This window comes from Hemiscyllium ocellatum, chromosome 7 (genome assembly GCF_020745735.1).
Source record: "Hemiscyllium ocellatum isolate sHemOce1 chromosome 7, sHemOce1.pat.X.cur, whole genome shotgun sequence".
Classification (NCBI taxonomy): Eukaryota; Metazoa; Chordata; class Chondrichthyes; order Orectolobiformes; family Hemiscylliidae; genus Hemiscyllium; species Hemiscyllium ocellatum.
Window position 1 is genome coordinate 90477304 of NC_083407.1, and position 27904 is coordinate 90505207.

At 40.1% G+C, this 27904-nt stretch overlaps 1 protein-coding gene across 1 annotated transcript in view; it reads left to right on the plus strand.

Moving 5' to 3' along the window:
- Positions 1–3873: 3873 nt before the first annotated feature.
- Positions 3874–27904, plus strand: part of LOC132817546 (protein unc-80 homolog) — a 270588-nt gene continuing 246557 nt past the window's right edge. The window contains exons 1-3 of the mRNA XM_060828048.1: positions 3874–3965; positions 18512–18560; positions 21534–21690. Coding sequence (XP_060684031.1) covers positions 3874–3965; positions 18512–18560; positions 21534–21690 — 298 coding nt within the window. The remainder of the gene's footprint in view (positions 3966–18511; positions 18561–21533; positions 21691–27904) is intronic.

Consider the following 27904-nt stretch of genomic DNA (forward strand, 5'->3'; position numbering starts at 1 on the left):
CCCAACCTCCGGGACTACATACTGGTCATGCTCACTCTAGGTCAGTTTGATTAGTAACTTGCAAGTCCCAGTGTTCCTAACCACAACTTCAGAATCAACTCCCACTTCTGGGCAGAGTTGCTGGCAATATGGATAGGTTCGGTCTTTTTTCCTGTGGATAAACTGAAGGTCGGTGTTAGAACAATATTGATGGAATGGTTGGTTTCAATCAGCTTTTTATTTCCTCCTTCATCAGACTCTAGGGTCATTGGTATGTGCTCGACCTTGCTGGTTTAATGTGTTTCTCTTTCTACTTATTGTCCTTTAGCTAGTCACACTCACTGCATTTCATACATATATTCTTTTTTTCTTAATTTAGCATTTGCTGTTTAGCCGTCTCGTGAACACTTCTCCCAGTCTACATGTGAGTAACCCTCTGTTAGACAATCTTCTAACTTTGACAGTTATGAATACAAGATTTATAAGAATGAATAAGACAGCATTGAAGTATTTGAGTAGAGTATTAATACCTTTACTATGTTTGATACCAGTTAAAAAATACCCCCATGTATAACGTACTGCACACATTAATCACAAATGTGTTACTAAAACTGAAACTTGCGCTCACACGGCTGGGTGGTCACTGTTCTGTTCGGACCGGAATGCAGGCTATTAGCATTCTTCACAACAATTTTTATACCATTCTTTTCAAGGTAGGTGGAAACGTTTTGTTGACAAGGACATATCGTCTTATCAGACTCTGCCTTCAATTATAATTGTGCAAACGTATCTCCGAATATTTCAGCTATATTTTCGGCTATTGAATTAATCCTTTCTAGCCACGTTCAGTGCTGATTTTTCTTGCTGTACAATATAGTTAGTTATTTGGCGATGCAAAACTTGAGTATTCCTTGAAAAAGACATATTGTGCTGAAGGTTTTCATTCTGTACTCATAAACATAATTCACAAGAAGTACCGATGCAAAAGGAAAACAACAAATAAACTGAGGAAATTATCGTGCTTTGCTGACAGAATGGGCAAACGTATTTTGCTCCGTTTTAAGAAAATGGATGATTGTCATTCTCTGGTTCATTTCTAAGGACAATGCCTTGACCAGCAGGGTTGACCTTCCCCGTTTAAAATGTAAATTAAATTTTGAAATTGTCTGTCAGTCATCGTCTAATTGACGCATTCGCCATGTCGACACATCTCCCAATCAGCCCAAGTACCAGCCAATCAACATTGCGTATCAGAAGACTACAAGTCCTGACATCTCAACAATCAAAGTCAGTTTGTTATGTTGGTGCCACCATGGAAATTTTACAGGTATTAAGTAAAATAAGTCTCTCTGGTAGAGTTTAATAATCTCCTGGAATAGACACATTGGCTCTGTCCATTTTCATTTCTTATCAGATTCTTGAAACATGACATTTATCTAAGTATTTAACTTCTATCAAAGCAAAATACAGCTTTGGAATATGGCTAACAATTAATTTTAAGCATATTTAGGAACCAGTGGTACCTGAGCCAAATATTCCATGGCCCAAAGGCATTATTCCAGCTCAGTGATCTTGTTTATTCATATATTTTAAAAAGCCTGCTTACTCACTAAAGCTAAGACCACTTTGCCTTCTATCTTACTATTAATGCTTCATCCCTCCTTTGTGTTGAATAGCCTTTGCAAATCTCAAAGAATTTTGTAAACAATATTGCTATTCAAAGATATTATAGCTTCTTACATTCTCTCTTTCCATGTTCTGTTCCTTTTAAAATGCTATTCATCCATGATTTCCTCCTGATCTAATAGATGACAACAACTTCTGTTTCTGAAGAGATACTACTTAAACTGCTCACTAATTTTAGCTTTTTGTATTTTTATAATTTCAGCGTTTTGGCATCTGCAGTATTTTGAAAATTATTTTTCTCCCCCAGGGATGATGGATAAATTTTCAATGAAGGGTCATTATCAATTCTCCCCTCTGCCTTTGCAGCTGTAGTGTAAGTTTTTTTTAAGTTATGTTCAAGCACACTTCGAAATGTAATTAACTTCCAGTCATACATTTGGAACACAAGGTTGGGTTGCATTTTCATGCAGCCTTTCATGTCTAAGGAGTGGTAGGCTTTAAAGTTGGTGGCGAAAACTAATCCCTGAATTTCTGAACCATTTTCATCAATGGATAGAAACATTTAACCATGTGGGCAAAGATGTATCTCAATGCAGTAGGTTTCATTTTAGAGACCCCCTACTCCACTTCCCAACAATTTTCATTGAGTCAAACCATTTTGACAGTTGTTAATTATGCTATCTGATTACCATTATCATAATAACCAAAAGGAAAATCCTTCTAATTGGGAACCTAGGGATAGATAAATTCAAACCCAATTCATATATTAATAATATAATGGTGAAGAATCAATCTAATATATTCTTAATACAATGATTTTTGATAGGACTTTGTTTAGAAAAGGTTTTGTCCATCATATTTACCAACATTGTGAAAGTAGAAGAGTTACAGTATGAAAAAGTTGTTCATTTGCATTGGGACTTGGTAACATTTAGCTTTTGCTGTGTCATTTCTTTGATCTTAACATTGATTGGCAGGTCAGTTTTTTCCCCTTGGACTTTGAAGAAATGCAACAGTTGGTAAATTATCCCACTGCTTCAAAGGCTTAAATGCATTTAGCTCTGGAATCATTGCTATCATAATTGTGCAATGGAATTTGATTATGAATGTTCAACTGAGCTCCAAACCCCAGTAATATCGCCAACTCAACAGTGGCTGTTGATATAGTTGTCAAGGGGATGGAAAGATTTGCTCTGGTTGAAAAAAATAAGTTTCTGACTATTTGTTTACTATGAGTTTAACAACCATTTAACAGAATTGTTTTAACTTAAGTTTGAATGTCTTTTATGAGTCTCTATTAAAGTATTTTCATCATGATTCACCCGATATGTTTTAGTTATTTTAAGGCAACCAATTTGTACATATCATGACACATCTTTAGGGCAAATTAGACTTGAATCCAGAACTTCTGGTCACCTTGTCACAAAATCTAACATGATATATTTCATCTTTGCTCTAAATGTGAACCACACTCTGTAATATTATAGTATTTTGTAGCATCATATTCTGAAGGAATGAGAGAGACCTATCCCCTGAAGTACTTCAGTGATCATTATGTTCCCTCTTTCATCGCAAATACTGCCAAATGTGTAGGAGCACCCTACCAATTTTAGATATGGGCAGAAACAAAACAAATGATCTGACTTGAATTGTTGTGATATTTATAGGTGTCTGCTTAATAGTTAACTACCTGTGAGTAGAACAATGCTTTTCAATTATTTTCCCTCTTTGGGCTTGCACATCCCCATAACCCTGGCTTTCCCCAACTTCAAGGGGAAAAAAACACAAAAGGAGAACAGCACTGCAACAAAAAAGTCACTAAACATCAAAAGAAATAATTTGCCATCAAGTCATCGTCTACAAAGTGGTGACCTCATTGTATGGTTATTTATTATCTATGCGCGCTGCGTATCTCACCGAGTGACGCATTAGAGGAGGATATTCGTGCATGGTCATTTTGTAAAGTGTCTGGCTTGTTTTTAATTGCATGGTGCCACAGTTTGCGCCGGATTTTTTTTCTTGTTTGTTTTTTTTCGCTCTGAACACCATTCAGTGCATTTGTGCAGGTTGCAGTTTGCTTTTTCGCCAGGTCACAGTGGATTACTGGATTTGGAGTGACCTTTAACAGCCCAGCCCCCCCCGGGCTGATTGATTGACAGGCGGGCGCTGTCCGCTCCTTCCCGGGTGCTGAAGCTCCAGAAGGCGGGCGGGCCGAGCCTGCTCCAGCAGTCCAGCTTCAAGCGAAGGCAAGGCGGGCTGCACAGCGGCATGGTGAAGCGCAAGAGCTCCGAGGATGCGGAGCGAGAGTGCGGCCGGGGCATCCCTCTGCCCATCCAGACCTTCCTGTGGAGGCAGACCAGGTGAGGACAGCCGCGGTTTAGCGAGTAAATAAAGCCCGGGGTGGCCCGCTGGGGCCTGCCCATGCTCCACCAGCACTTCCAAGATTGAACCATCAGCGGAGGCCGGAGCGACCCTCGGGTTTGATGGATTAGGGGCTGATGGTTAATAGAGACATTTCACAGTCCATCTTTATCAATCTGATGCCTGTCATCTGTGATAACGGGCTATAAGGTGACCGTTCGGGCCATCGGATCTGGGTTAGCACCTGGAAACACCTATGGTTTTTGAATATTATTATGAAACGCACCTACTCCTTCATCAGGAAGTGCATTTCAGTTCCTAACAGATCCTTGCATCAAATAAAAACCCATCATGGGGCCTGATTTTAACTCTGTCAGTGGTTTTTAAGTGAGTCAAAACCTTGCCTATTGATGAATCATTAAATAAACATTAACTGACCTGAATTTCCGTGCTGACTAGGTGTGGAAGGTTCAAACCCAGTATATATTGGAGATAATCGTGAGGCTTTCATAGACGAGCGTCTTCACTTGGATATTTGCAACGCTGTTGCCTGAGCCGTATTGGTCCCTCCACTTTCAGAGTTTGTTGGTTGGTAATCGATTCTGTAGCTGAAAATCTCTGAAATCTCCGAGTCCGGGCAGAGGAACGAAGTGAGGGACAGAAGGAAAGAAAAGGCAACGCAAATTGGGGAAGGGAGAGGAACAGAGGGGATGGGAGAGAGATGTACAAACTGGAGGGAAGGTGAGAGACACTAAGTGATAGAAGCAGCGGGAAAGAGCGCTGGTAAGGAGAGCGTCACAACCTGAGGGAGAAAATGCACACGTTTGTGGGTGCGGGCAATGCGAATCACAAACTGGGGAGGGACGGTGAGTAGAAGATATAAAAGGGGAGGCAGGGAAAGGGGGGAGTAATACAAATGGACAGGGACAGAGAAGGATATACTTGGATGGGAGGAACACACGGGGCAGGAAATCTGAGGGTGGGAGAAAGAAAGCGCAAAATACACTGGGATGAGGAACGACAAGGCGAAACAGACTGGGGAGAGAAATATACACCATGTCCTGAGAGAGAAAGTGGAACATATTAGGATAACGTGGGTAAGTGAATAATAAGCAAAGTCGGGGAGACTGAGGGAGAAATTCACATTGGAAGACGGAATGAGAGAGCAACACACAAAGAGGGAGGGAGAGAAGCTGGAGCAGTTGAGGCGGGTGGAGCAGGTAACAAACTGGGCTAAGCGAGAGTTAATATAGGCATGGGATACGCAGTATTGATAGAGCAAATGTTGCGATCTGCAAAAAAAGATGTTAATTGCTATTCATGTAAAGAAAACCTGTTCATAATGCTTTACCAGACTCCAGATTGAACCCTTCCTCTCCTCCAACATCAGTTTGATTTCAGCTTTTTCTTAGAGTGGATCTGTTCAGTCTGAGAAAAGCTAACTCATAGGAAGACAGATCAATCAACCAGATTGAAGATTCCTCACAGACCAGAAGGCAAGAGGCTAAAATACGAGAAATACAAATTATATTTAAATGGTTGCATATAAAACCAAGGTTGGGTAATAAGCATGGGATTAAGTGTGAAACTTAAATAGCAGAACACAATTTTATATTTGTAATTAAAGTGTAATGTTATATTTATTTGCAAGTCTTACTACCTCATATAAAATGAATTCTCAGAACCGCCTTGTATTTCCAACAGTAATTAATAATTACGACATTGTTTAAAGATACAGCTCCTCCTGAATGAAGGGTTTGTCACTGGTCTTCTGTGCGAGACAATGTAGAAGTACAGGGTTATTAATAATAAGTTCAAGTCTTAACAATGATTTTGGTGTTGATTGCATCTATGATGACTGCAACCGTTCAACCTTTACAGGACCAGAGTACCTCTGATAGAAACTTGCAAATGTTTACACTTAATTGTACATTAATGTACTATCGAAGTTGATCTTTCTTATATTCAGCAACAGTAGAGAACACTGCCAGTCTTCTGGTTATTACTGCAGCTGAATCTGGGTTATTATCTTTTGTACAGAAAAGTGTTTCAATGTGAAAACTGAATCTCTGCTCCCTGAAGATTGGTTCAGCAATTGCGCACAAAGTTTAAAGAGTTGAATCAGATTTGGTTTTGGTTTAACCAGTAGTTGTCAATTCCTCGGTATTACAAAATGTCATAAAATCTCACAAAAACTTTCGAAGTTATTTATAACAAACATGTTTTGGTTGAATCAAAGATTCTCATTGCTTTTCATTCTAGTTAATGCTGTAAAAGAAATACAGATAAATTCTAACTTGAACATTATTTATAAATCTTCTACATTTTTTCTTGAGAATTTTGTTTGATTAGATTCTCTACAGTGTGGAAACAGGCCGTTTGACCCAACAAGTCCACACGACCCTCCGAAGAATAACCCACCCAGAACCATTTCCCTTTGACTAATGCACCTAACACTATGGGCAATTTAGCACAACCAATTTACCTGGCCTACACATCTTTGGATTGTGGGAAGAAACCAGAGCACCCAGAGGAAACCCACGCACACACAGGGAGAATGTGCAAACTCCACAAAGACAGTCACCATGGCTGGAATTGAACTCTGGTCCCTGGTGCTGTGAGGCTGCAGTGTTGACCACTGTGCTACCATATCACCCTTTGTTTTTTAGTGTAAAACAACATTTTTTATATATCATCAAAGGCTAAGTGTTATTGTGGTTCTGTTTGCCAAGCTGGGAATTTGGTTTGCAGATGTTTCGTCCCCTGTCTAGGTGACATCCTCAGTGTTTGAGAGCCTCCTGTGAAGTGCTTCTGTGATGTTTCCTCCAGCATTTATAGTGATTTGTATCTGCCGCTTCCGGTTGTCAGTTCCAGCTGTCCGCTGCAGTGGCCGGTATATTGAGTCCAGGTCGATGTTCTTATTGATTGAATGTGTGGATGAGTGCCAGCCTCTAGGAATTCCCTGGCTATTCTCAGCCAGGGAATTCCTAGAGGCATGGCACTCATCCACACATTCAATCAATAAGCACATCGACCTGGACTGAACAGCCAGGGAATTCCTACAGGCATGGCACTCATCCACACATTCAATCAATAAGCACATCGACCTAGTCCCAATATTCTGGCCACTGCAGCGGACAGCTGAAACTGACAACCGGAAGCAGCAGATACAAATCACTATAAATGCTGGAAGAAACATCACAGAAGCGCTTCGCAGGAGGCTCCCAAGCACTAGGATGTCACCTAGACAGGGGACGAAACATCTGCAACACAAATTCCCAGCTCGGCGAACAGAACCACAACAACGAGCACCCAAACTACAAATCTTCTCCCAAACTTTGGCTAAGTGTTATTTTACACAGATCACATTCAGAAAATCCAACATATATCCAGGCGTAAAAACTGGAGGCAAGAACATAGCAACGGTATGGTTTGATGACTGCATAGCACCAGTTGCAGAATCAGAAAATGACAAAGATAACAAATGTTTGCAGAAATTAAAAGGATAAGATAGCCAGAAGTAATTATGTGAAGATGAACAATGTGCTAACAGTGGAAGAAAATAGGGGTCTCTGAAATATACAAGGTTAAGTTTCCATATACAGACCTGAAGACAAGTGACAAGCTGCTTGAAATTCCAAGAACAATAGGAACTCTTCAAAACAAAATCAAGAAAATAAAGTATCAGTATGTTGACCATTTGATTAGATTTCAAATGTGACAGAAATCTCTTCCACAGGCAGCAGAAAAAGGGATCATGGTTGCGTGACAGATATCACACAGTGGTTACAGGCTAGCTACAGTGAATAGCTGAGTTTGACACAATTTAGATGAGCATGACATGCAATGACAACAGAGTTGGCAGGAGTAGCAGATGATATTAAGACTTTCAGCTAAGGTAAATGCATTACAATTAGCAAACAACGAGCAAATTTTATGTGATCAAATGTCACATGATCAACTTGGCACATATAAACTGCTGCAACATATCACTTTGGGCCAGAAGCATTGAAAAAAACGATAAAGAATTATTTTGAAGGATTTGTTTTCTGGAACTAATTTGCTCATATCACAAAAATATAACTAAAAATGATGCTATTTGCTCACTTGCATATTATGTTTCCAGCAATTTCTCCTTGCAATATTCTACTATCTTCACCATTTCAATTTACTTATTTCCTTGATGTACAATAATTACAAACTGTTAAGAAAATATTTCTGGAAACAACTACACTAGTACAGCCATTGGCATTAGGACATTGTTGCACAAATTGTGCGAGTAATGTTATGAAAAAAGATGGAAAATAATTTATGTTTTGCTATTAGTTTATAAGTCTTGAAAGATGTATGTGGTCAACTTGTGAGCAGCACGGTGGCAGTGGGTGGCACAGTAGTTAGTACTGCTGCCTCACAGCGCCAGAAACCCGGGTTCAATTCCCGCCTCAGGCGACTGTCTGTATGGAGTTTGCACATTCTCCCCGTGTCTGCGTGGGTTTCCTCTGGGTGCTCCGGTTTCCTCCCACAGTCCAAAGATGTGCGGGTCAGGTGAATTGACCATGCTAAATTGCCCGTAGTGTTAGGTATGGGGTAAATGTAGGGGTATGGGTGGGTTGCACTTCGGGTCAGTGTGGACCTGTTGGGCCGAAGGGCCTGTTTCCACACTGTAAGTAATCTAATCTAAAACTTTTGCATTCGCACCTAATGCTTAATGAACGCAATAGTTGTTTTAATCATAGTATTCGCAGGTTATTTTACATAAAGTTTCTATAAATGAAGTAAAATATTTCCTAGTGACCATGACGTGAAAGAATTTAGCATTCAGTTTGAGTGTGGGAAGCTTGGGTCAGAAGCAACTGCACTAAACATAAGTAAGTGTAATTACAAAGGAATGAGAGTTGAATATGAAACGGATTTAGCAGAAAAGACGGCTTTGAACAATGGTAGTTCATGATGCACAACAAGGTTTATAGCAGTAAGAAAGAAAAAAAATCAGAAAAGGGAAAAATTGATCATAGTTAACCAAGGGAGTTAATGATAGAATCAAATTGAAAAGAAAAAATGTACAATGTGACAAAGTGATAAACCAGGTGATCGGGAAAAATATACATTTAAAAGCCAACAAAAGATGACCCAAAACCAATGAGGGTGAAAATAAACTGTCAGGGCAAACCAGCAAGCAATATAAAAACAGTAAGTAAGAACTTCTTCAAATATATAAAAAGAATAACAAGGCCAAGTGAATATAGAAAATGAAACTGTGGAGTTAATAATGGGGAACAGAAAATGGCTGGCAAGTTGAATAAATACTTTGCATCAGTCTTCATGGTAGAAGGCAATAATAGCATTCTAAAAGTACTAAATAATCAGGGCAAAAGGAAATAGGGATGAAATAAATACAAAAAATATCACTATAAAAAAACATACTCGAGAAACTAATGGTGCTAAAGTCTGGTAAGTCACATGAGTAGCATCCTAGCATATTAAAGGACATGACTACAAGGGTGGTGGATGTACTGGCAGTAATCTTTCAAGAAATCTCAGATTTTAGAAATATCCCAGAAGTTTGGAAAAACTGTTGATATAATACATCTTATTCAAAAAGGAAAAGAGATAAAATAAAAGATAACTATAGGTTTGTCATCTGGAAAGTGTTAGAGTATTATAACGGATCTAATAGCAAAGCGATTAGAAATACACAGCATAATCAAACAGAGTGAACTTGGCTTCATCAAGTGAAAACATGCCGGGCAAATTATTAAAATTTTTTGCGGAACTGACCAGCTGAATACCCAAACTGAAACCAGTAGATCTAATACACCTGATTTTCAGAAAGGTACATAAAGTGATTTAATAAGCTGGCAGCCATCCTATTAGGCTTGTATTTTAGCAAAGGAGATTGGCTAACTGATACCAGACAGAGAATTTGGATAAAGGTGCTAGTTTCTGGTTCTGAACAAGGGTCATTGGACCTGAAACATGAACTGTGCCTTCTCTCCACAGATGCTCCTAGACCTGGCATATTTCTCCAACAATTTCTGTTATTGTTTCTGATTTCCTGCATTGACAGTTTCTGTATTGTCCTAGAAATTGTGAATAGCTTTGATCTCCCTGTCTAAGGATAGATACTGGTGTTGGAGACAGTCCCAGAGAAGGTTCACTGGGAATGGAAGCATTTTCTTATGAGGAGGAGTTGAATATGTCAGGGCTGTAAACAATAGAGTTTAGAAGAATGAGAGACAACCTTATGGAAGTATAAAAAATTCTTAGGGGTCTTGACAGATTGGATGTGGAGAGATTGTTATCCCTTGTCTGACATTCGAGGGCCAGAGGACATAATCTGAGTGCAAGATGTCAGCCATTTAAGAGAGATGAGGAAATGGCAGTACTTGTATGGAATTCATTACCATGGAGGGCTGTCAAGACTTGGTCAGTAAGAATATTGAAGGCTGAGATATGCACACTTTTAAACAGTAAGGGAATTGAGGGTTATGGGAGAAACGTAGGAAAGTGGCATTGAGGATTATCAGATCATTGAATAGCAGACTTGATGGGTTGAATAGCATACTTCTGCCAGAGAGTGAGGACATTCCTGATGAAGGGCTTATGCCTGAAACATCCTTTCTCCTGCTCTCCGGATGCTGCCTGACCTGTTGTGCTTTTCCACTCTCGCCTCCTTCTGCACCTATGTCTTATGGTCTAATGATAATGAAGCCATAGATTCTGAGATACTAAGTTATAAATTGAGATGCATTATTGGTAAACTGTAAGTAGATTGTTGGATAATCATGTTGTTAAAACCAGAACAGATTAGTATCTTCTATTTCCTCTTGATAGTAAAGAGTCTTACTTATTGAGTGGGAATGACTTGTGTTGAAATTTATGAAGGAACAAGCAATTATGTTACCAGTGTTTGTTGAAAACATTTTGGATATAATCCTGCCATGCTTACTCAGCATGTGATATTCCTACTGATGCTGAATCTGTTTCTGTTTATTTTGAACTGTTGTAATTTTTAGTTGCTAATTAAATTCAAGCTAAAATATTCTCCCAATCAACAAAAGTTCTTGCCCCAGCTGTTTGTTTGTTAGGTTGTGCTGGGAGGAGTTTGGGTTTAGTCAGGCATTTACAGAGACACAGATGTGCAGCAGGAAAACAGAGCCTTCAAACCGACTCATCCATGCCAATCAGATATTCCAACCCAATCTAGGTCCCATTTGCCAGCATTTGGCCCATATCCCTCTAAACCCTTTCTATTGATATACCCATCCGGATGCTTTTTAAATGTTGTAATTGTACCAACCTCCACCACTTCCTCTGGCAGCTCATTCCATACATGCACCACCCTCTGCGTGAAAAAGTTGCCCCTTAGGTCCCTTTTAATTCTTTCCCTGTCACACTAAACCTATGCTGTCTAATTCTTGACTCCTCTATTCCAGAGAAGATACCTTGTGTATTTATCCTATCTATGCCCCTCATGATTTTATAAACCTATATAACATCACCCCTCAACCTCAGACACTCCAGAGAAAACAGACCCAGCCTATTCACTGCTACCGATAGCTCAAATCTTCCAACCCTGGCAACATCCTTGTAAATATTTTCTGAATACTTTCAAATTTCACAATATCCTTCCTATAGGAGGGAGACCAGAATTGCACACAGTATTCCAAAAGTGTTATTCCGACTATTCCTAACCAATGTCCTGTACAGCTGCAACATGACCTTGCAACTCCTATACTCAGTGCACTGACCAATAAAGGAAAGCATACCAAATGCCACCTTCACTATCCTATCTACCTGCAACTCAACTTTCAAGGAGCTATGAACCTGCACTCCAAGGTCTCTTTGTTCAGCAACACTCCCCGGAATCTTACCAGTAAGTGTATAAGTACTCCTCTGATTTGCTTTCCCAAAATGCAGCACCTCACATTTATCTAAGTTAAACTCCATCTGCCACTCCTCAGCCCATTAGCCCATCTGATCAAGATCGCATTGTACTCTGAGTTAACTTCTTCGCTGTCCACTACACCTCCAGTTTGTTGTCATCTGCCAACTTATAATTTTGCATCCTATGTTCACATCCAAATCATTGAAATAAATGTTTTGTCATCTTCTAGTTTTCCTAAAGAATCCAGAGCAATTGCTGGACGGTTTATTGTTATGCTTTCTTTGATGCCATTCTCAGGTTCATTATAGGAAGCAAGAATGATCAATTTGACAATAGTTAATTTCTCCCTTTCCTATATCTTTCTATCTCCATTTCCTGATAGCAATCCATTATCAGAGGAACATACCTGTTTGAATTGAAGATGCAAAGGCTGAAATAATTACAATTATAACAGCTAAAAGACACCTGAATGTGTATATAATTGGAAGGGGTTTAAAGGAATATGGGTCAAATGCCTGCAAATGGGACTAGATTAATTTAGGTTATCTGGTTGGCGTGAATGTGTTGGTCTGTTTCCATGCTATAAAGCTCAATGACTCGATTAACCATAGTGGTAAATTCTCAGACTTTGGAAGCCCATTTTTAAAAAATTCTAGCTTGGCCTCTTCTCCCTGCCAATTTAATCTTTCACTGCATTAAAATAACCTTTAGTTAAGTCAAAAGTAAATTGAAAAGAGATTGTCTTTGATTTAGATCTATTTAAAAATTAGACTATTACATGTTTGCCTGAATCTAGGAAGGGGCAGTCAGTTAGTCAACAGTTGCCTGAGTGATACCAACAGTGCAGAGTCACTGTAAAGGTCCCACCTTCTCAACCTTCCCCCTGCTTGAGGCAGGCTGACCCTCAGGTTAAACGATGACGAGTCATCACTCTGAATGAGATAACAGCCCAATGGTCCTCTGGGACTTTGACAGCATTGTTAGGTCTCAAAGGTACAAGACAAGAATCAGTCTGCCTCAGAATTCACCTGCCCCATTTTTGGCCATGTGTTTGCAATTTATGACTTGCCTGTGCCATTTCCGTTTGAAGTAGTCATTGCAACTAGGAGCAGGACGATGGGGGTGAGGGTGAGGGGTGGGTGCGGGGGGGAGGGGGGATGTGGTGGTGGCATTTGTTAACTTTAAACACCTCTCATTTGATTTCCCTAAGAGAAAACTGATCAAACTGTGAAATCAAATATATGCACAGACCAGGTAATGAGCTTAACAACAAAGACATTTACAGCACAGGAACAGGCCCTTTGGCCCTCTGAGCCTGTGCCAATCCAAATCCTCTATTTAAATCTGTTGCCTATTTTCTAAGAATCTGTATCCCTCTGCTGCCTGCCCATTCATGTATCTATCTAAGTACATCTTAGGTGATGCTATCATGCCCACCTCTGCTGGCAACGCATTCTGGGCACTCACCACCATCTACATGAAGAAATTTTCATGCATATCTCCCTTAAACTTTCCCCTCTCACTTTGAACTCATGACCCCTAGAAATTGAGTCCCCTACTCTGGGGAAAAAAGCTCTTGATATCCACCCTGTCTATACCCCTCATGATTTTGTAGACCTCAACCAGGTCCCCCCTCAACCTTCATCCTTCTAATGAAAATAATCCGAATCTGCTCAACCTCTCCTCACAGCTAGTGCTCATACCATGCAACATCCTGGTGAACCTTCTCTGCACCTTCTCCAAAGCATCCACATCCTTTTGTAATGTGGCAAGCAGAACTGTATGCAGTATTCCAAATGTGACCGAACCAAAGTCCCACATAACAGTAACATGACCTGCCAACTCTTGTACTCAATATCCTGCCCGATGAAGGAAACCATGCTGTATGCGTTCTTGACCCCTCTATCGACGTGTGTTGCCACATTCAGAGTACAATGAACCTGAACACTCAGATCTCTCTGTACATCAATTAGCCCCAGGGCTTTTTCATTTACTGTATAGTTCGCTCTTGAATTGGATCTTCCAAAATGCATCATTTTGCATTTGCTCGGATTGGACTCCATCTGCCAGTTTTCCGCCCAAATCTCCAATTCTGCTGCAATCTCTGACAGTCCCTTTCACTATCTGCTACTCCACCTTTAAAAGGAAGTGGGGTGTGTCTGGTCAGACAGGAAGGTATAACATTCTAAAGGGAATCTGCATTGAATAAAGTTGATGGAATTTAAAGCATGTTAAAATAGATTATTGAGTAGTAAAAGGCTTTTATAATGATGATTGAGTCTTTGAGGTCACAGAATCACAGAAGTGTTACAGAGCCGAAGGAGGGAATTTGACCCTGACGTCCTACGCTGGCTCATTACTCAGTGACAATCTCCTGCTTTATCCCCTACCCTTGCACATGATTTTGACCTGAATATTCAATGCCCCCTTGAATGCCTCAATTGAATCTGCCTCCATAAAGCTCCAGGCGGTGCATTCCATCCCCCAACTACTTGCTGAGTGAAGGAAGTTTTTGTTCCTCACTGCGCTCTTGTTTCTTCTGCAGATCACTTTTAATCTCCACCCTCCTCTTTGTGAACCATTTATAAGCAGGAACAGTTTCTCCCTCAGCACTGTATCCAACCAACAAATGATTTTGAAAGCCTCCCTCAAATTTTCTTCTTCTCTCGAAATTAACTGTCCCACGTTCTTCAATCTATCATCACACCCGAGGTTCCTCATCACTGGAACCATTTATGTAAGCTGCTTCTGCACTCCAATGCATTTACATCCATCCTATAATGTGACATCCAGAACTTTACACAAGCAGTAGTCTGAAAAGTATCTTGTGCAAGTTCAGCATCATCATGGAATCATAGAGACTCTGCAGTGCAGAAGCAGGCCAATTACAAAATCCAGTGTATTAACTTTAAGCCCGAGCTCAGACTGTTTAGCTGTTACTTGTCTCTTCGGCAGTTGCAAGATTTGTAACCTTGAATTCTCAGCGAATGGTTGTTGTTCCAGGTTGTATTTTCAGTTGCATTTGTGTGTACGTGCATGTTATGAAAGAGGGAGAGAGGGAGACAGGCAGGCAGTGAGAATGTCTTCCAGTCTTGCTTACAAATCAATTTTTCTTTGTCTCTGCTTCTGTTGCCCAGAAACAGCTGTTTATATAGGTTGATATACGTATTCCTAAGTGTGCCCATTGTTTTTCCAATCTGGTTAATGGGCAGGTGGGCCTTTTGACTCCCAATCTGTGAAATTACTACACGCTTGCAAATTAGACAGGATGCAAATTCTTCGATCCTGACCTAGTTGCCTGGTTTCACTGACTTTGGATGAAATGATAATTTCAGGGCAGATGGATTTTGGAAACTCACGGTGGGTTTAACAAAGCTTGTCTCAATCTTTGGCTCAGTGATCACGACAGGGTATTCTTGATGAAGGGCTTTTGCCTGAAACACCAATTTTCCTGCTCCTCGGATGCTGCCTGAACTGTTGTACTTTTCCAGCATCACTCTAATCTAGAATCAGTGATCACAACAGCCATTTTCACTCTGAATTTGTCCTTTTTTAAAAAGTCACTTCAGTAAATGAAAGTCTCAATAAAATTACGTGACCAAGTGGAAAATGAGTACTTAATTTTTACTGTGATCATAAGTGGGCAGCAAACAAATTTGGTGCTCTCAGCTTATTACCATGATTGTAACATGAGGTTTTGAAAGAAAATATTCATTTTGTGGGACGTAGGTGTCACTGGTTGACTAGCATTTATTACCTGTCCCTAGTTGCCCTTGAGAAGGTGATAGTGAGCTGCCTCTTTGAACTACTGCAGTCCACTTGCTGGGGGTTGACCCACAATGCTATAAGGAAGGGAATTCCAGGATTTTGACCCTGCAACAGTGAAGGAACAGTGATATATTTCCAAGTCAGGATAATGAGTGGCTTGGAGGAGAACTTGAAGATGGTGATGTTCACATATATCTGCTGCTCTTGTCCTTTTAGATGGAAGTGGCTGTGGGTTTGGAAGGTGCTGTCTGAGGATCTTTGGCGAATTTCTGCAGTGCATCTTGTATATAGTACACACTGCTGCTACTGAACATCGGTGGTGGAGGGAGTGGATGCCTGTGGATGCAGTTCCAATCAAGCAGGCTGCTTTGTCCTAGATGGTGTTTAGCTTCTTGAGTGTTGTAGGGGTTGCACTCATCCAGGCAAGTAAGGAGTATTCCTTCACACTCTTGACTTGTGCCTTATGGATGGTCAACAGGTTTTGGGGAATTAGGAAGTGAATTGCTTGCCACAGTTTTCCTAGCGTCTGACCTACTCTTGTAGTCACTGTGTTTATGTAGTGAATCCAACTGAGCTGTTCATTCATTCATTGACGGTCCCTTCCAGACAAAAATGACAATCATCCACTCTCATGGGGCTGAGAACCCCTCAATACCCCTGACTCCTTCCTCATATTATTAGTTGACTCTACTGTTACCAGGCAAAATTACACTTTGTTGATCAGCAATTTACTACTAAATATAGTACTTCCAACCTGTGCTTTTTCAAGATAGAGCGACTTGCTTGTCTTCCTTTAATGGAAGCTGCCACAAATAAAATTAATGGAATTAAAAATTTGATAAAACAAACACTGGGCAAAAAGAGAGAGAGAGGGTTTCAGTGTGACGAATGCAGCATTGAAGACCCACTCTCTGAGGTGGGCAAAGGGAGACAAAACAGGCTTTTGCATATGGTCAGGAGGCTACCCTCAGAAAGGAGTGTGAATGGATGGCCGGGGAGATGAACTCCTGATGTTTATGCCCGAGGACTCGGAAGCTGCCCCACAAGAGGTTGGATGGTCTCAGTGCTATTTAAAAACAGCAAATGCATCTCCAACTCACTGCAACATGACCACCTCGCACTATTGAATGCACCACAATCTCGTCACTCACCTGGCACCCAGGACTTGTGCCTAAAATCCAGAAACTCTACCACAATCTCATAAGCCTTAAAAACCTGTTGAGCATGCTGCCTCCACATGCGTCTAGCTTTCAAGTTGTCCCCCGAACATCATCCAAACACAGTGCCACGCAATCACTAATATCCTGCCCTCTCCTGGAAGAATGCAGTGCAGGAAGCAAACTACAACTGATATAGTACAAGAATGCCTACACTCCTAAGCCTGAAAGAGGAGGTGGGGTGGTTGGCTTTCTATACCATGAGGCTGCTGCAATGTGTTCCATTGTATCTATTGTCATTGAGAAGATTGAAGATGATAGTTCTTCCTGCTTTATGCTCTTTCTCAGCTCTTGGCTCACCCTCATCTACTGTCAGACATAATAGGCAAATTCCAGACAGAGATGGGCATGGACTTTTGAGCTAAGTATAGAGTTGGGGTCAGCACATGGTGTGTCATGTAGACATGAAAGGTCATAGGAGTAAGGTATGCATTCAGTGCATCAAGCCTGTTCTGCTGTTCAATAGTATCACGGCTAAGCTGACCGTGACCTTAACACCACGGTGTGGACTACAACAAGTCAGGAGAAAAGGATGGCTTGTTTTCAACTTCATCTGTAGTTGAGATTGCAGGCGAGTTCTCCTGCAGAAGACTGAGATGAAAACTCTGAGATAGAGCAGTATACAGGAGGAGTTTGATAGTATGCTTAGTGACTCGCTGGATGCATTGCCTACGCTATTACTATAAAGGAACACTCTGACAGAGTGCATTCCATGAAGGTTGGTCTTTGTACAGTCACTGTTGCATTTCTCATACCTGTGCCAGGTTTGATGGTACTGTAGCTGCAGATCAGATGTTCGCTATAACCTTTCAACATTTTCCTTCCCATTAAGAAGGATCTGTTTTCTCTCCCTGTCACAGCCTCCTCCCACCCAACTCTCTCCTTTTGCCAACTATTTTTGTTTTTGCTGTTTCTTTATTTTCTGTCCCTCTTAATTTTTTGTCCTTTGTTGAAATCTGGCTGTAATCAGATAAATAAGCATAGGAAATTGTCAGCTGATCTGTTTGCTCGTTTGACTCACCATCTGTGTTTCTGCAGAGAAGGCATGTCGTAAAGTAATTAATTTAAAAAAAGGAACAGCTGCTACCAGGCCTGTTCTTTTGTGACTCTGTAAGAGCACCGCTGTCTTTGAATAGTTGTAGAAGTAAGGAGTAATGTTTTCAGGTCTTTCTTTTCCTGTCCTTTTTTCTGATCTGTTGAATTTTTTTGTTTCAAGTATGAGAAAACCGCCTAGTAACCGTCCTTTATCCTGTTGCTGTGAGAGAACTAAATTATCATCTGCAGAAATGCAGTCGTTTGCTTGTGGTCCTTTTGAAACTGTTCAGTAGGTGTGCTTTAATTAAGTCAGCTTCCTCATTAATGGGATCACTCACGCAAACCAGTGTTTTTGGTCATTTAATTAAAAATAGCTTCTTCATAAGCCAGCATATTTCAGAACAATAGAAATAAAGAACACAAAAGGATGTTAAAGTTTGGAATTTGTATTTAATGTCATACTGATAAAGGCACTTTTTCCTATTGAGTTGTTCATGTTTTCTGTAATTTCGGAGCAGCTAAACAGGTGATAAGTGGAAATCGAATTTCGTATTAAGCTGTTAATGTGTTTAATCCTTAACGTGTTCTAAGCCATTTGCACTGCAGTTTAAATTGTACGTTTATTGTTGTCTTGCAGTGCTTTTCTAAGACCAAAGCTGGGAAAACAGTATGAAGCTTCCTGTGTGGTACGTTATCTTATTTTAATATTGAATGTTTACTTCAGTTGCTAAAGTAACTACAGACCATTTCTGTTCAGTTCGGAAATCTGACCTACAATGTGCTATTAATTGTCATTACCTTACGAGTGGCACCTGCTGCAATTCCTGTTGCGATTGCAACTTTTTAAAAAATTCCAGTTAATACCTGTAAGGATGACCACAACAAAATTTCATGTTTTAAGATTTTGATGAAACCAACAGATTAAAAGCACAATTGACTAAATACTGTTTTTGTAGGCAAGAAACTACAAAATAGAACTTGCACTTCACATCGTATTTTTCCACTGACCCTTCAGTAGTCATTATTTTTTTCCCAGAACCAGTTCAAAGTAATTCTTCGCTCCTATGGGCTGACTTCTGTTGCTTTTCTTGCCCAGCTGAGTAATGTTTAGCCCCATCATTGTCTTCCAGGGTGATGAGTACTCGTAATGATCTTCCCCCAAGTGCTTTCAGCCCTGTTTCAAATTCTCATGAATTTGATCTTTGCAGTTCAAACGTGGGCTTCCAGCAGTTTTCCTGCATTGTGAATTGAAGGGATTTTTAGCCTTTAGCTGCTCTCTCATGCTGTCAGATCCTGGCAGACTGCCTTTGTCCCTGAGTTTCAAGGATATCTCCTTTCAACACCCATCCCTTCTCAATGCCAGTCAATGTGAAAAATATGGATCCTTGAAATCTGAGAGAAAATGCTGATTGGAAGTAAATGGATAGTTAAAACTCAACTTTTTCAACACCTTCCTGGGACACTGAAGAATACCAATCTAACCACTGTAAGTACAAATTCTACTACTATCATTTCCACGCATAAGCACTTTCTTTCCAGCAAAACAACCTGGGCCTCCCTTTAATCATTAAAAGCTAAGTCACTGAGATCTGTCGTTGGTCAACTTTGAATAGATCATGTGATGCCTTTCACTTTTGGCCCACAGCACAACAGTCTTTTAATTTTTTTTATTTGTAATGCATTCTTACCACTGATCTCACAAATTACAATTTTCACCATCAGTTCACAGTGTCTTCAATTATTACTGCTTAGAAGTTGCATTGCAGTAAACTTTGCAAACTTACGTTTATAGCATTTCCCCAGCACTGTAACCTTGTGTAAAATTTCAAAAAAGCAACAGTGCTTTTGAACTGTATCATCTAAAGTTCTATTGAAGAGACGTACTATCCCAGCTTGGACACGAAGCATTGTTTCCTCATTGCGTCTGAGCCAAAATTATAGAATTGCCAACAGCCAGTATCTGTGCACACCAAAGGCCTTAGCCCATATCCATCAACACTCAAGCTGCAACATTTCAAGAATGGCCCTATCATCGCCATTGTTAAGATAGTTAGTGATAGTCAATAAATGTTGCCTTGCAGAATCAGACTCATCCTGATTTGAACCAAAAAGAAATCCTCCTGATGAAGACATACTGGACTCAAAATGTTAACTGTGTTTCCCTCTCCGTAAATGCTGTTGAGTTTCTTCAGCAATTTCTTTGTGTTTGTTTCAGATTTCTAGCATCTGCAGTATTTTGCATTTATATATTTTTAAAAATCTTTATTGTTTTCCTTTGCTATTAATGATTAGGATTTTCCCTAACACCAAGAAAGAGAATTATTCACCATTTATTGGACGACTGAAATCTGCCATATATTTTTGTTACTTTGATAGTAAAATAATCTATGATGCATGCTCCAAGAGATGAGAATTCAATTATTAATTAAATTTTCTTCAATTAATTCTTAATTTGAATTGACCCAGGTTAGATTGATCAGAATTTTTTGTTTTAGCTAGAACTTGAACCTTCAGTGTGTGGCTAAAAGTGTAGCTATTGTCCTTCCTCTGGAGTGGCAATATTTGTGTGTTGGAAAATCACATAAATTGTGATGTGATTTCTTTTTAAAATACTTTTTGTTTTATCCTGCATGTAGCATTACATGTCTCGTTCTCAGGTTGGCAAGCTGCGACCCTGCGTGGTACCTCAAAGATCAGCACTTCAGCCCCAACTGTTGAAAAATTACATCAATGATTTGGAGTGAGGACCAAATTTAATATTTTCAAGCTTGCTGATGACATAAAACTAATTGGAATCATTAGATGTAGAGGCTTCAGGCGATTGAAATAGGTTGTAATTAGGCCAGAAGACAGCAGATGTGGAAAATTGGGAAGTTATCCATATTTGTAGGTAAAAACAGAAATTTGGATTTTCTTAAATGATGAGAGACTGGGGAAGTATTTAGTAAGGGTGATGCAGTCGCCGTCTCAGTGAAGTGCTAAGAGGATTTTTTTTCACTCTGAGGATGATGAATCTTTTAAAACCTCTACCACAGAGATCTGTGGAGGTGCAATCATTGAGTAAATTCAAGGCAGAGATTGATAGGTTTCTAGATATTAAATATTTAAAGGTTTTATATAAATAGAGAGTGAAAATGATGTTGAGATAAGGTGATCAGCCACAATCTGGTTGAATGGCAGAGAAAAAACGCAAGGGGTGTAATGGCCTACTCTTACACTCATTGCCTGTGTTGTTATGGTATTCCAGAACATTTCAACAAGCATCCATATAATTAGTGAACAACTGTGATAGAATATTTCTTCACAAAGCTCAACTAGCCAATGATCCACAACATGTCCCAAGATGATGGATACCCACCATTATTCATCTAATTGTCTATGTTAGTAGCATTTCAATACTTAATTTTCACGAAAATACTAATTCCTTAGTATTATTCTAGATTGGTATAAACATGTTCAAGCTGTTATACAGCAGTTCTTTACTTTGTTTTGCATTTGTTTGGTCATTTGGTGATGTTTTAATCACTATTCTTGGATGGATGTATCTTTAGAATGCATGATTTATTGAAGTGCAATTGTAAACCAGCACATTCACAAGTTATTCATTTTATTGACTGCAAGCCAGTATTAATTTTTAATTATGTTTTATTGGTTTCTAGTCCTTTGAGCGTGTTTTGGTGGAGAGCAAGTTGCATGGTCTCTCGCCTGCTCTCTCTGAGGCCATCCAGAGCATAACACGTTGGGAACTGATACAGGCTGCTTTGCCACATGTACTCCACTGTACAGCTACATTACTGTCAAACCGGAATAAACTTGGTGAGCCCTTATGCATTCCTCTGTCTGCTTTTGTTTTTGGAAGGAGGATCGTGCTTGTATATTCCACATAAGGCTACACTTTGGATATTTGTTAAAAAAAAATCTGACTTTCTATGCAAAAGTGTGCATCGCAAAGTAGCTAGAACTATAATTTTCTCAAGGACTGAAATAAAAGGTACTGGTTAACATTGAATCTTTCTGTTAATAAATCCACAAAGACAATGGTGGCAAGGTGGCTCAGTGGGCACAGCGCCAGAAACCCAGGTTTGATTCCAGCCACAGGCAACAATCTGCATGGACTTTGCACGCTCTCCCCATGTCCGCGTGTGGGTTTCCTCCAGATGCTCTGGTTTCCTCCCGCAATTCAAAGGTGTGCAGGCTGAGTAAATTGGCCATGCTAAATTGCCCATAGTGTCCAGGGAGGTGCAGGCTCGGTGGATTATCCATGGGAAATTCTGGGTTAAAGGGATTAGGTCGGGGGTGGGTCTGGGTGGGATGATCTTTGAAAGATTGGTGTGGACTTGATGGGCCAAATGGTCTGTTTCAAAGCTGTAGGGATTCCATGACACTAAGTCCAAAAGTGGTAATTATTAACAAATGATAAAAACGTCTCAAGTTTGTGAAAGCACAGGTAATTCTGTAGCAAAACAGGAAGGTATGGTGGATAATGGTTTTTTTCTGAAAATTTTGACTCGCTTTGTTGGGGATTAGTGACTGATAGTCAGGATGATGGAACAAATAAAATGTGGTTCTAAACTAACTATCCCCAAGCTCATAACCTATCAGATGTAATTGCTGACAAATTACTTTCATTGTTGCTATTGACTTCTTTTGAGGAGGTAGTATAAAATTTTAAATAATTTGAGAAAAATGATGCAATTAGTTGAGTAAATGAGCTTTCAGGTCATCAGATGAGGAATACCCAAGGCTAAGAAATTAAACATTTATCACCACATAAGCCCATTTATATAATTCCTTATTCAACAGTGGGAATTTTATGACCTGACACTTGTTGGAATGATACACAGAAATCATGTTTCCATGTCTAAACTACAAAATCTGTCATTACGCCACATCCAGTCACCACTAAGTAATGAGCATTTTAGTTTTCAAACTTGTTCTTAAATGTTGAACGTACATTTTGAAACAGGGATTATAATGCCAGATTTCCATATGGGAATGGGGAAGTTGGAGTTGTGGTGTTTTCTGGTTGCTGAAACGGAAAACATGCTTCTAAATCTCACTCCCATCATTGTTTTGATTCATCAACATGGACAGAGAATGATTAAGTTTTGTGAGCCATGATACGAGTATGTGGTGAGTATTGGAATGGTGTGACTGTGGAGCCAGGCTGTTTAGGAGGCCTTCCTTTATCCTCAGGACCAGCAGCTGAACTCCCAGCATCATTTTTATGTCCCCAAAACCTCAACCCCCACCATTCATCTTATGCCCTCATGTATCCTGTACAGCCACCCATCCAAAACCCATTATGAAGGACCTCAATGTCTTTTAAAATTGACATTAAAGAAATAAGCTTCTAACAATCTCTGAGATCAGTTATTTCATATTGGAAAAAAATACACATTTTTGGAAAGGCCATTTTAAAATTGTACATCTCCTGAAATTGTTGACCTGTTCTAAAGATAAAGTAAAGACAAGCAGTCCTTTAATAAACTCATAAAACTGCCAGTCATTTGGTGAACACATGCCCCTGCAAAGTTAGTTTGTTTTTCAGTATTTGAAACAGAGCCATAATGGAATGAGCAGATGGAACAAATTCTAAGAAATATAAAGAATGGAAGCAATAAAACCAGAATACCTTTTTTTTCCCATTTCATTCAGCACTCATGTAGGAGTGGATAGCTACTTCCTTTTCTTCTGTGAAATATGCTGAGGAATATTTTTCTATTTAAAAGAACTCTGGGCATTTAAAATCTTGTGGGATTAGACTAGAGATCACAAACAGCGTTTCCTTCAGTGTTGAATGTATAATAGCACTGGGATATGTATAAACATATATAGCTTAATTGGGAACAGTACTCCAGTACATCTTAACACTTAAGTAATTCTGGCCAATGAAATGGTCAACTTTTTATTTTACAAAAGATCCTTAGGAAAAGTCATTGTAATTAAAATAGCCCTATGCTGCAAAACTGTACATCCAACTTGAAGCACTTTCAATTTGAAACTATTAAAAATATTTAACACTTTGTCAGAATGCAGCTGACTCCTCAGCAGGCTACCCATTGGTCATGAACTGTCCAACAAGATGGATTTTATTGTCCTTCCAGAATTGGCATGAAAACAATGGTGGGGAGAGGGAGTTCAATTTTCCTATCAGCTTCATGATGGCAACCCTGATCTCAGAAGTGTGTATGGTGTGTTATGGACAAGGCCAGACTTCTTCAAAGCTTTTCAAGAAAGTAGCCCGGACCCTAGCTTTGCTAGTTGTTTTAAACAAGTGGATATTCTAGGGGGGATGCAACTGGAGCAATCATTTAGTTTTAAGCAAAACAGAATTTATTGGCAAGATTACTGAATGAAACACAAACAAAAGAGAACAGAATACTGAATAACTTAACCTATCTGAAAACCCAATAGATTAACCCAACTTGATGATGCTGTTCCAAATTCCTGCAACAATTCCCATAAACACCCATTGTCAAAAAAGGTAATATCAAACACAGGGTCTTACAGGACAGCTATCGGGGAGAGGGAGGATCAGCATGGAGATGCTTCTTTGGGTGTAGCAGCCCTGAACAGCCAGACTGCTAAGTCCAAGCCAAACCAGATAAAAATTGAGCTGGGAGAACCGGCCACTCCCCTTCATTGTACAAGTGTTTTTTTTATTTGAAAGCCTTTTGCCTGACACAGTATCTGTTAGCTGTAATCAGATTGGCTCTAAAACCCTTCAAAGTTAGACCTCTTGGAACCTCTGCCTTTATGACCATGCTGAAAAAAACCAAGGACTGCATAACCTTACTATAGGAGCAGCATCCTCAGAAGTGTCACAACTTGGAGCCTGTATTAAGGTTCAGGGAGCACAAAGGAGTCACAATCCCCTTATTGTCAGGGATCCATAGAAGCAGGAGTTGAGGCTACTACATACAAGCGAGGAAGTTCACCTGAGCATGGGGAAGGCAATAGCTAGCAATGGGAGTGTGACTGTCAGATTTTGGTTCTGAAGGTGATGAGAAGCAACACTGTCTACAAAGAAGGATAATGGCTGGAACATTTGAAAAATAAAGGAAAGGCATGGTTTGGAAAAATATAGAGACTGTAGCCTCTACATGAGCTCTGTCATTGAAGGTGGAGCTGCTAGTGGTGAAGGATACTGTTAATCTCTAGGCAGGCCATTGCAGAAGTCTGTGCTATTGCTACTGAAGAGTTTACACTCACCTGTCCGAGAGGGTCAAAACTATTCTGGCCATTGATATGATCCTAGCCAATGTTACAACTGTACAAGTCAGATCCCAGGATGAAATATGATTTTAACATTTTCTTATTAACGTGATGGTCCTTCACTAAATTGTGAGCATTCAAGACTGAAGCTTTGGTTTTAACAATAAAACAAAGTTTATTACTCAAAAGAAGTAAACATAAAATGAAACAAGCCGAGCTATTTGAATATGAAAACAAAAAGGACTCAAAACACACGGCAAAACAAAATACCATCTACTCCTCAATACTATATCACATTTTAGCAGACACTACATTTTCATCTTTGGTCAGGTCTTCTTGAAAGTGAACCCAGAAGCCTTTGAACTAATTTTTTTTATCATCAACTCTAATAAATGGGCCACTCCAAGAATAAAGGAAAGTGAGATAGACAGTACTGTTCTATTTCACCAATGCAAGCTGCTACAATTGGTGAGAAGCTGTGTGTTTCAGTGCAGACAGAACTTCAGCAGTACAGTGGATCTAAGCTTTAGTCCCAGGTTAGAACATAGCATGCGCATTCAGTCCTCCATCGTTCAGGAGCAAAATGCATCCTCTAGCTCCTCAATGTGTCCACTGAAAATTGAAATCCCAGAGACATGTCTGAAGGGTTAGGAGCTACATTCCCTTTGCTGGAGTGAATCTTGTCATTGAGCCTTTTCAGATCCAATTTCTGCACAACACACCCTTTCTGCTGACTGTGATAGCTATGTCCATCCAGACTTGGTTAGATAGGGAGGTCACCTCATCGTATCAACATTTGGAATGAGAAACTCCTTCCTTTCACTTTTGGTATTGAACATGACTTTGAAGTCTGTGTTCAAAAATGAGGACTGCCTGCCCTGAGTTCTAAATCCTTGTCTCCTCGAAGACATTCTTCAACCTTATAAACTGAGGGTAATGCATTGAAATGGCAGTCAGAAAAATAACACCATGATCTGTTTAAATCTTGTACAGTCCAGCCCCTATTCCTACTCTATGACCACTAACTGGCCTTCAACTCATCTCCAGACCTTTGAAAGGGTGGATGTAGGGACCTCATGAAGTCATGACTATTCCCCTTGTGGTTCTGATTTACATTTCCTACCCTGCCCCTTGTAGAAGGAATATGCCCTCCCCCCTCCAAATACAACATTTGTTATTCATTCCTGAAGCAGATTACTCAAGTCAGGGTAATTCCTGTATTGGCACATCCTGATCAGATCGAAGTGTGCTAAATAGTATACCTTTTCACTTTGAAGGAATAGGTGTAGGATGACGTCAAGCCTGACTTCTCTGGACAATGATCAGAATTGGTCATTGGTCAAATGGTACAGCAGCTTTTGGTAAGGTCTGCCACAGTTTCCTGTTGTTTTGTTAAATATGTGATTGACTAGACCTGAACCCTCTAAAGCACCTCCCCTCCACCCACTCCTTAAGGCCCATTGGTGCCAACCCATCCAATGCGCAATGACCGTATCTTTGTTATCAACCAAAGTGAGCGGAGGCATTGGTTGAGATCTTTCAAGAGTCACTGGAGTCAGGAAAGGTCCCGGATGATTGGAAGATGGCTGTTGTAACCCCCTTGTTCAAGAAAGGATCAAGACAAAAGATGGAAAATTATAGGCCAATTAGCTTAACCTCGGTTGTTGGTAAAATTCTAGAATCCATCATTAAGGATGAGGTTTCTAAATTCTTGGAACAGCAGAGTCTGATTAGAATAAGTCATCATGGATTTAGTAAGGGGAGGTCATGTCTGGCAAACCTGTTGGAATTCTTTGAAGAGGTGATAAGTAGGTTAGATCAGGGAAACCTAATGGATGTGGTCTATCTAGACTTTCAAAAGGCCTTTGATAAGGTGCCACACGGGAGGCTGCTGAGCAAGGTGAGGGCCCATGGTGTTCGAGGTGAGCTGCTGGGATGGATTGAGGATTGGCTGTCTAACAGGAGGCAGAGAGTTGGGATAAAAGTTTCTTTTTCAGAATGGCAGCCAGTGACGAGCGGTGTCCCGCAGGGTTCAGTGTTGGGGCCACAGCTGTTCACATTATATATTAATGATCTGGATGAAGGGACTGGGGGCATTCTAGCGAAGTTTGCCGATGATACGAAGTTAGGTGGACAGGCAGGTAGTACTGAGGAAGTGGGGAGGCTACAGAAGGATCTAGACAGGTTGGGAGAGTGGTCCAGGAAATGGCTGATGGAATTTAACGTGAGCAAGTGCGAGGTCTTGCACTTTGGCAAAAAGAATAAAAGCATAGACTACTTTCTAAATGGTGAGAAAATTAGTAAAGCCAAAGTACAAAGGGATCTGGGAGTGCTAGTCGAGGATTCTCTAAAGGTAAACATGCAGGTTGAGTCCGTGATTAAGAAAGCGAATGCAATGTTGTCTTTTATCTCAAGAGGGTTGGAATATAAAAGCAGAGATGTGCTACTGAAACTTTATAAAGCTCTGGTTAGGCCCCATTTGGAGTACTGTGTCCAGTTTTGGTCCCCACACCTCAGGAAGGACATACTGGCACTGGAACGTGTCCAGCGGAGATTCACACGGATGATCCCTGGAATGGCAGGTCTAACATATGAGGAACGGCTGAGGATCCTGGGATTGTATTCATTGGAATTTAGAAGATTAAGGGGAGACTTAATAGAGACGTATAAGATAATACATGGCTTGGAAAGGGTGGACGCTAGGAAATTGTTTCCATTAGGCGAGGTGACTAGGACCTGTGGACACAGCCTTAGAATTAGAGGGGGTCAATTCAGAACAGAAATGCGGAGACATTTCTTTAGCCAGAGGGTG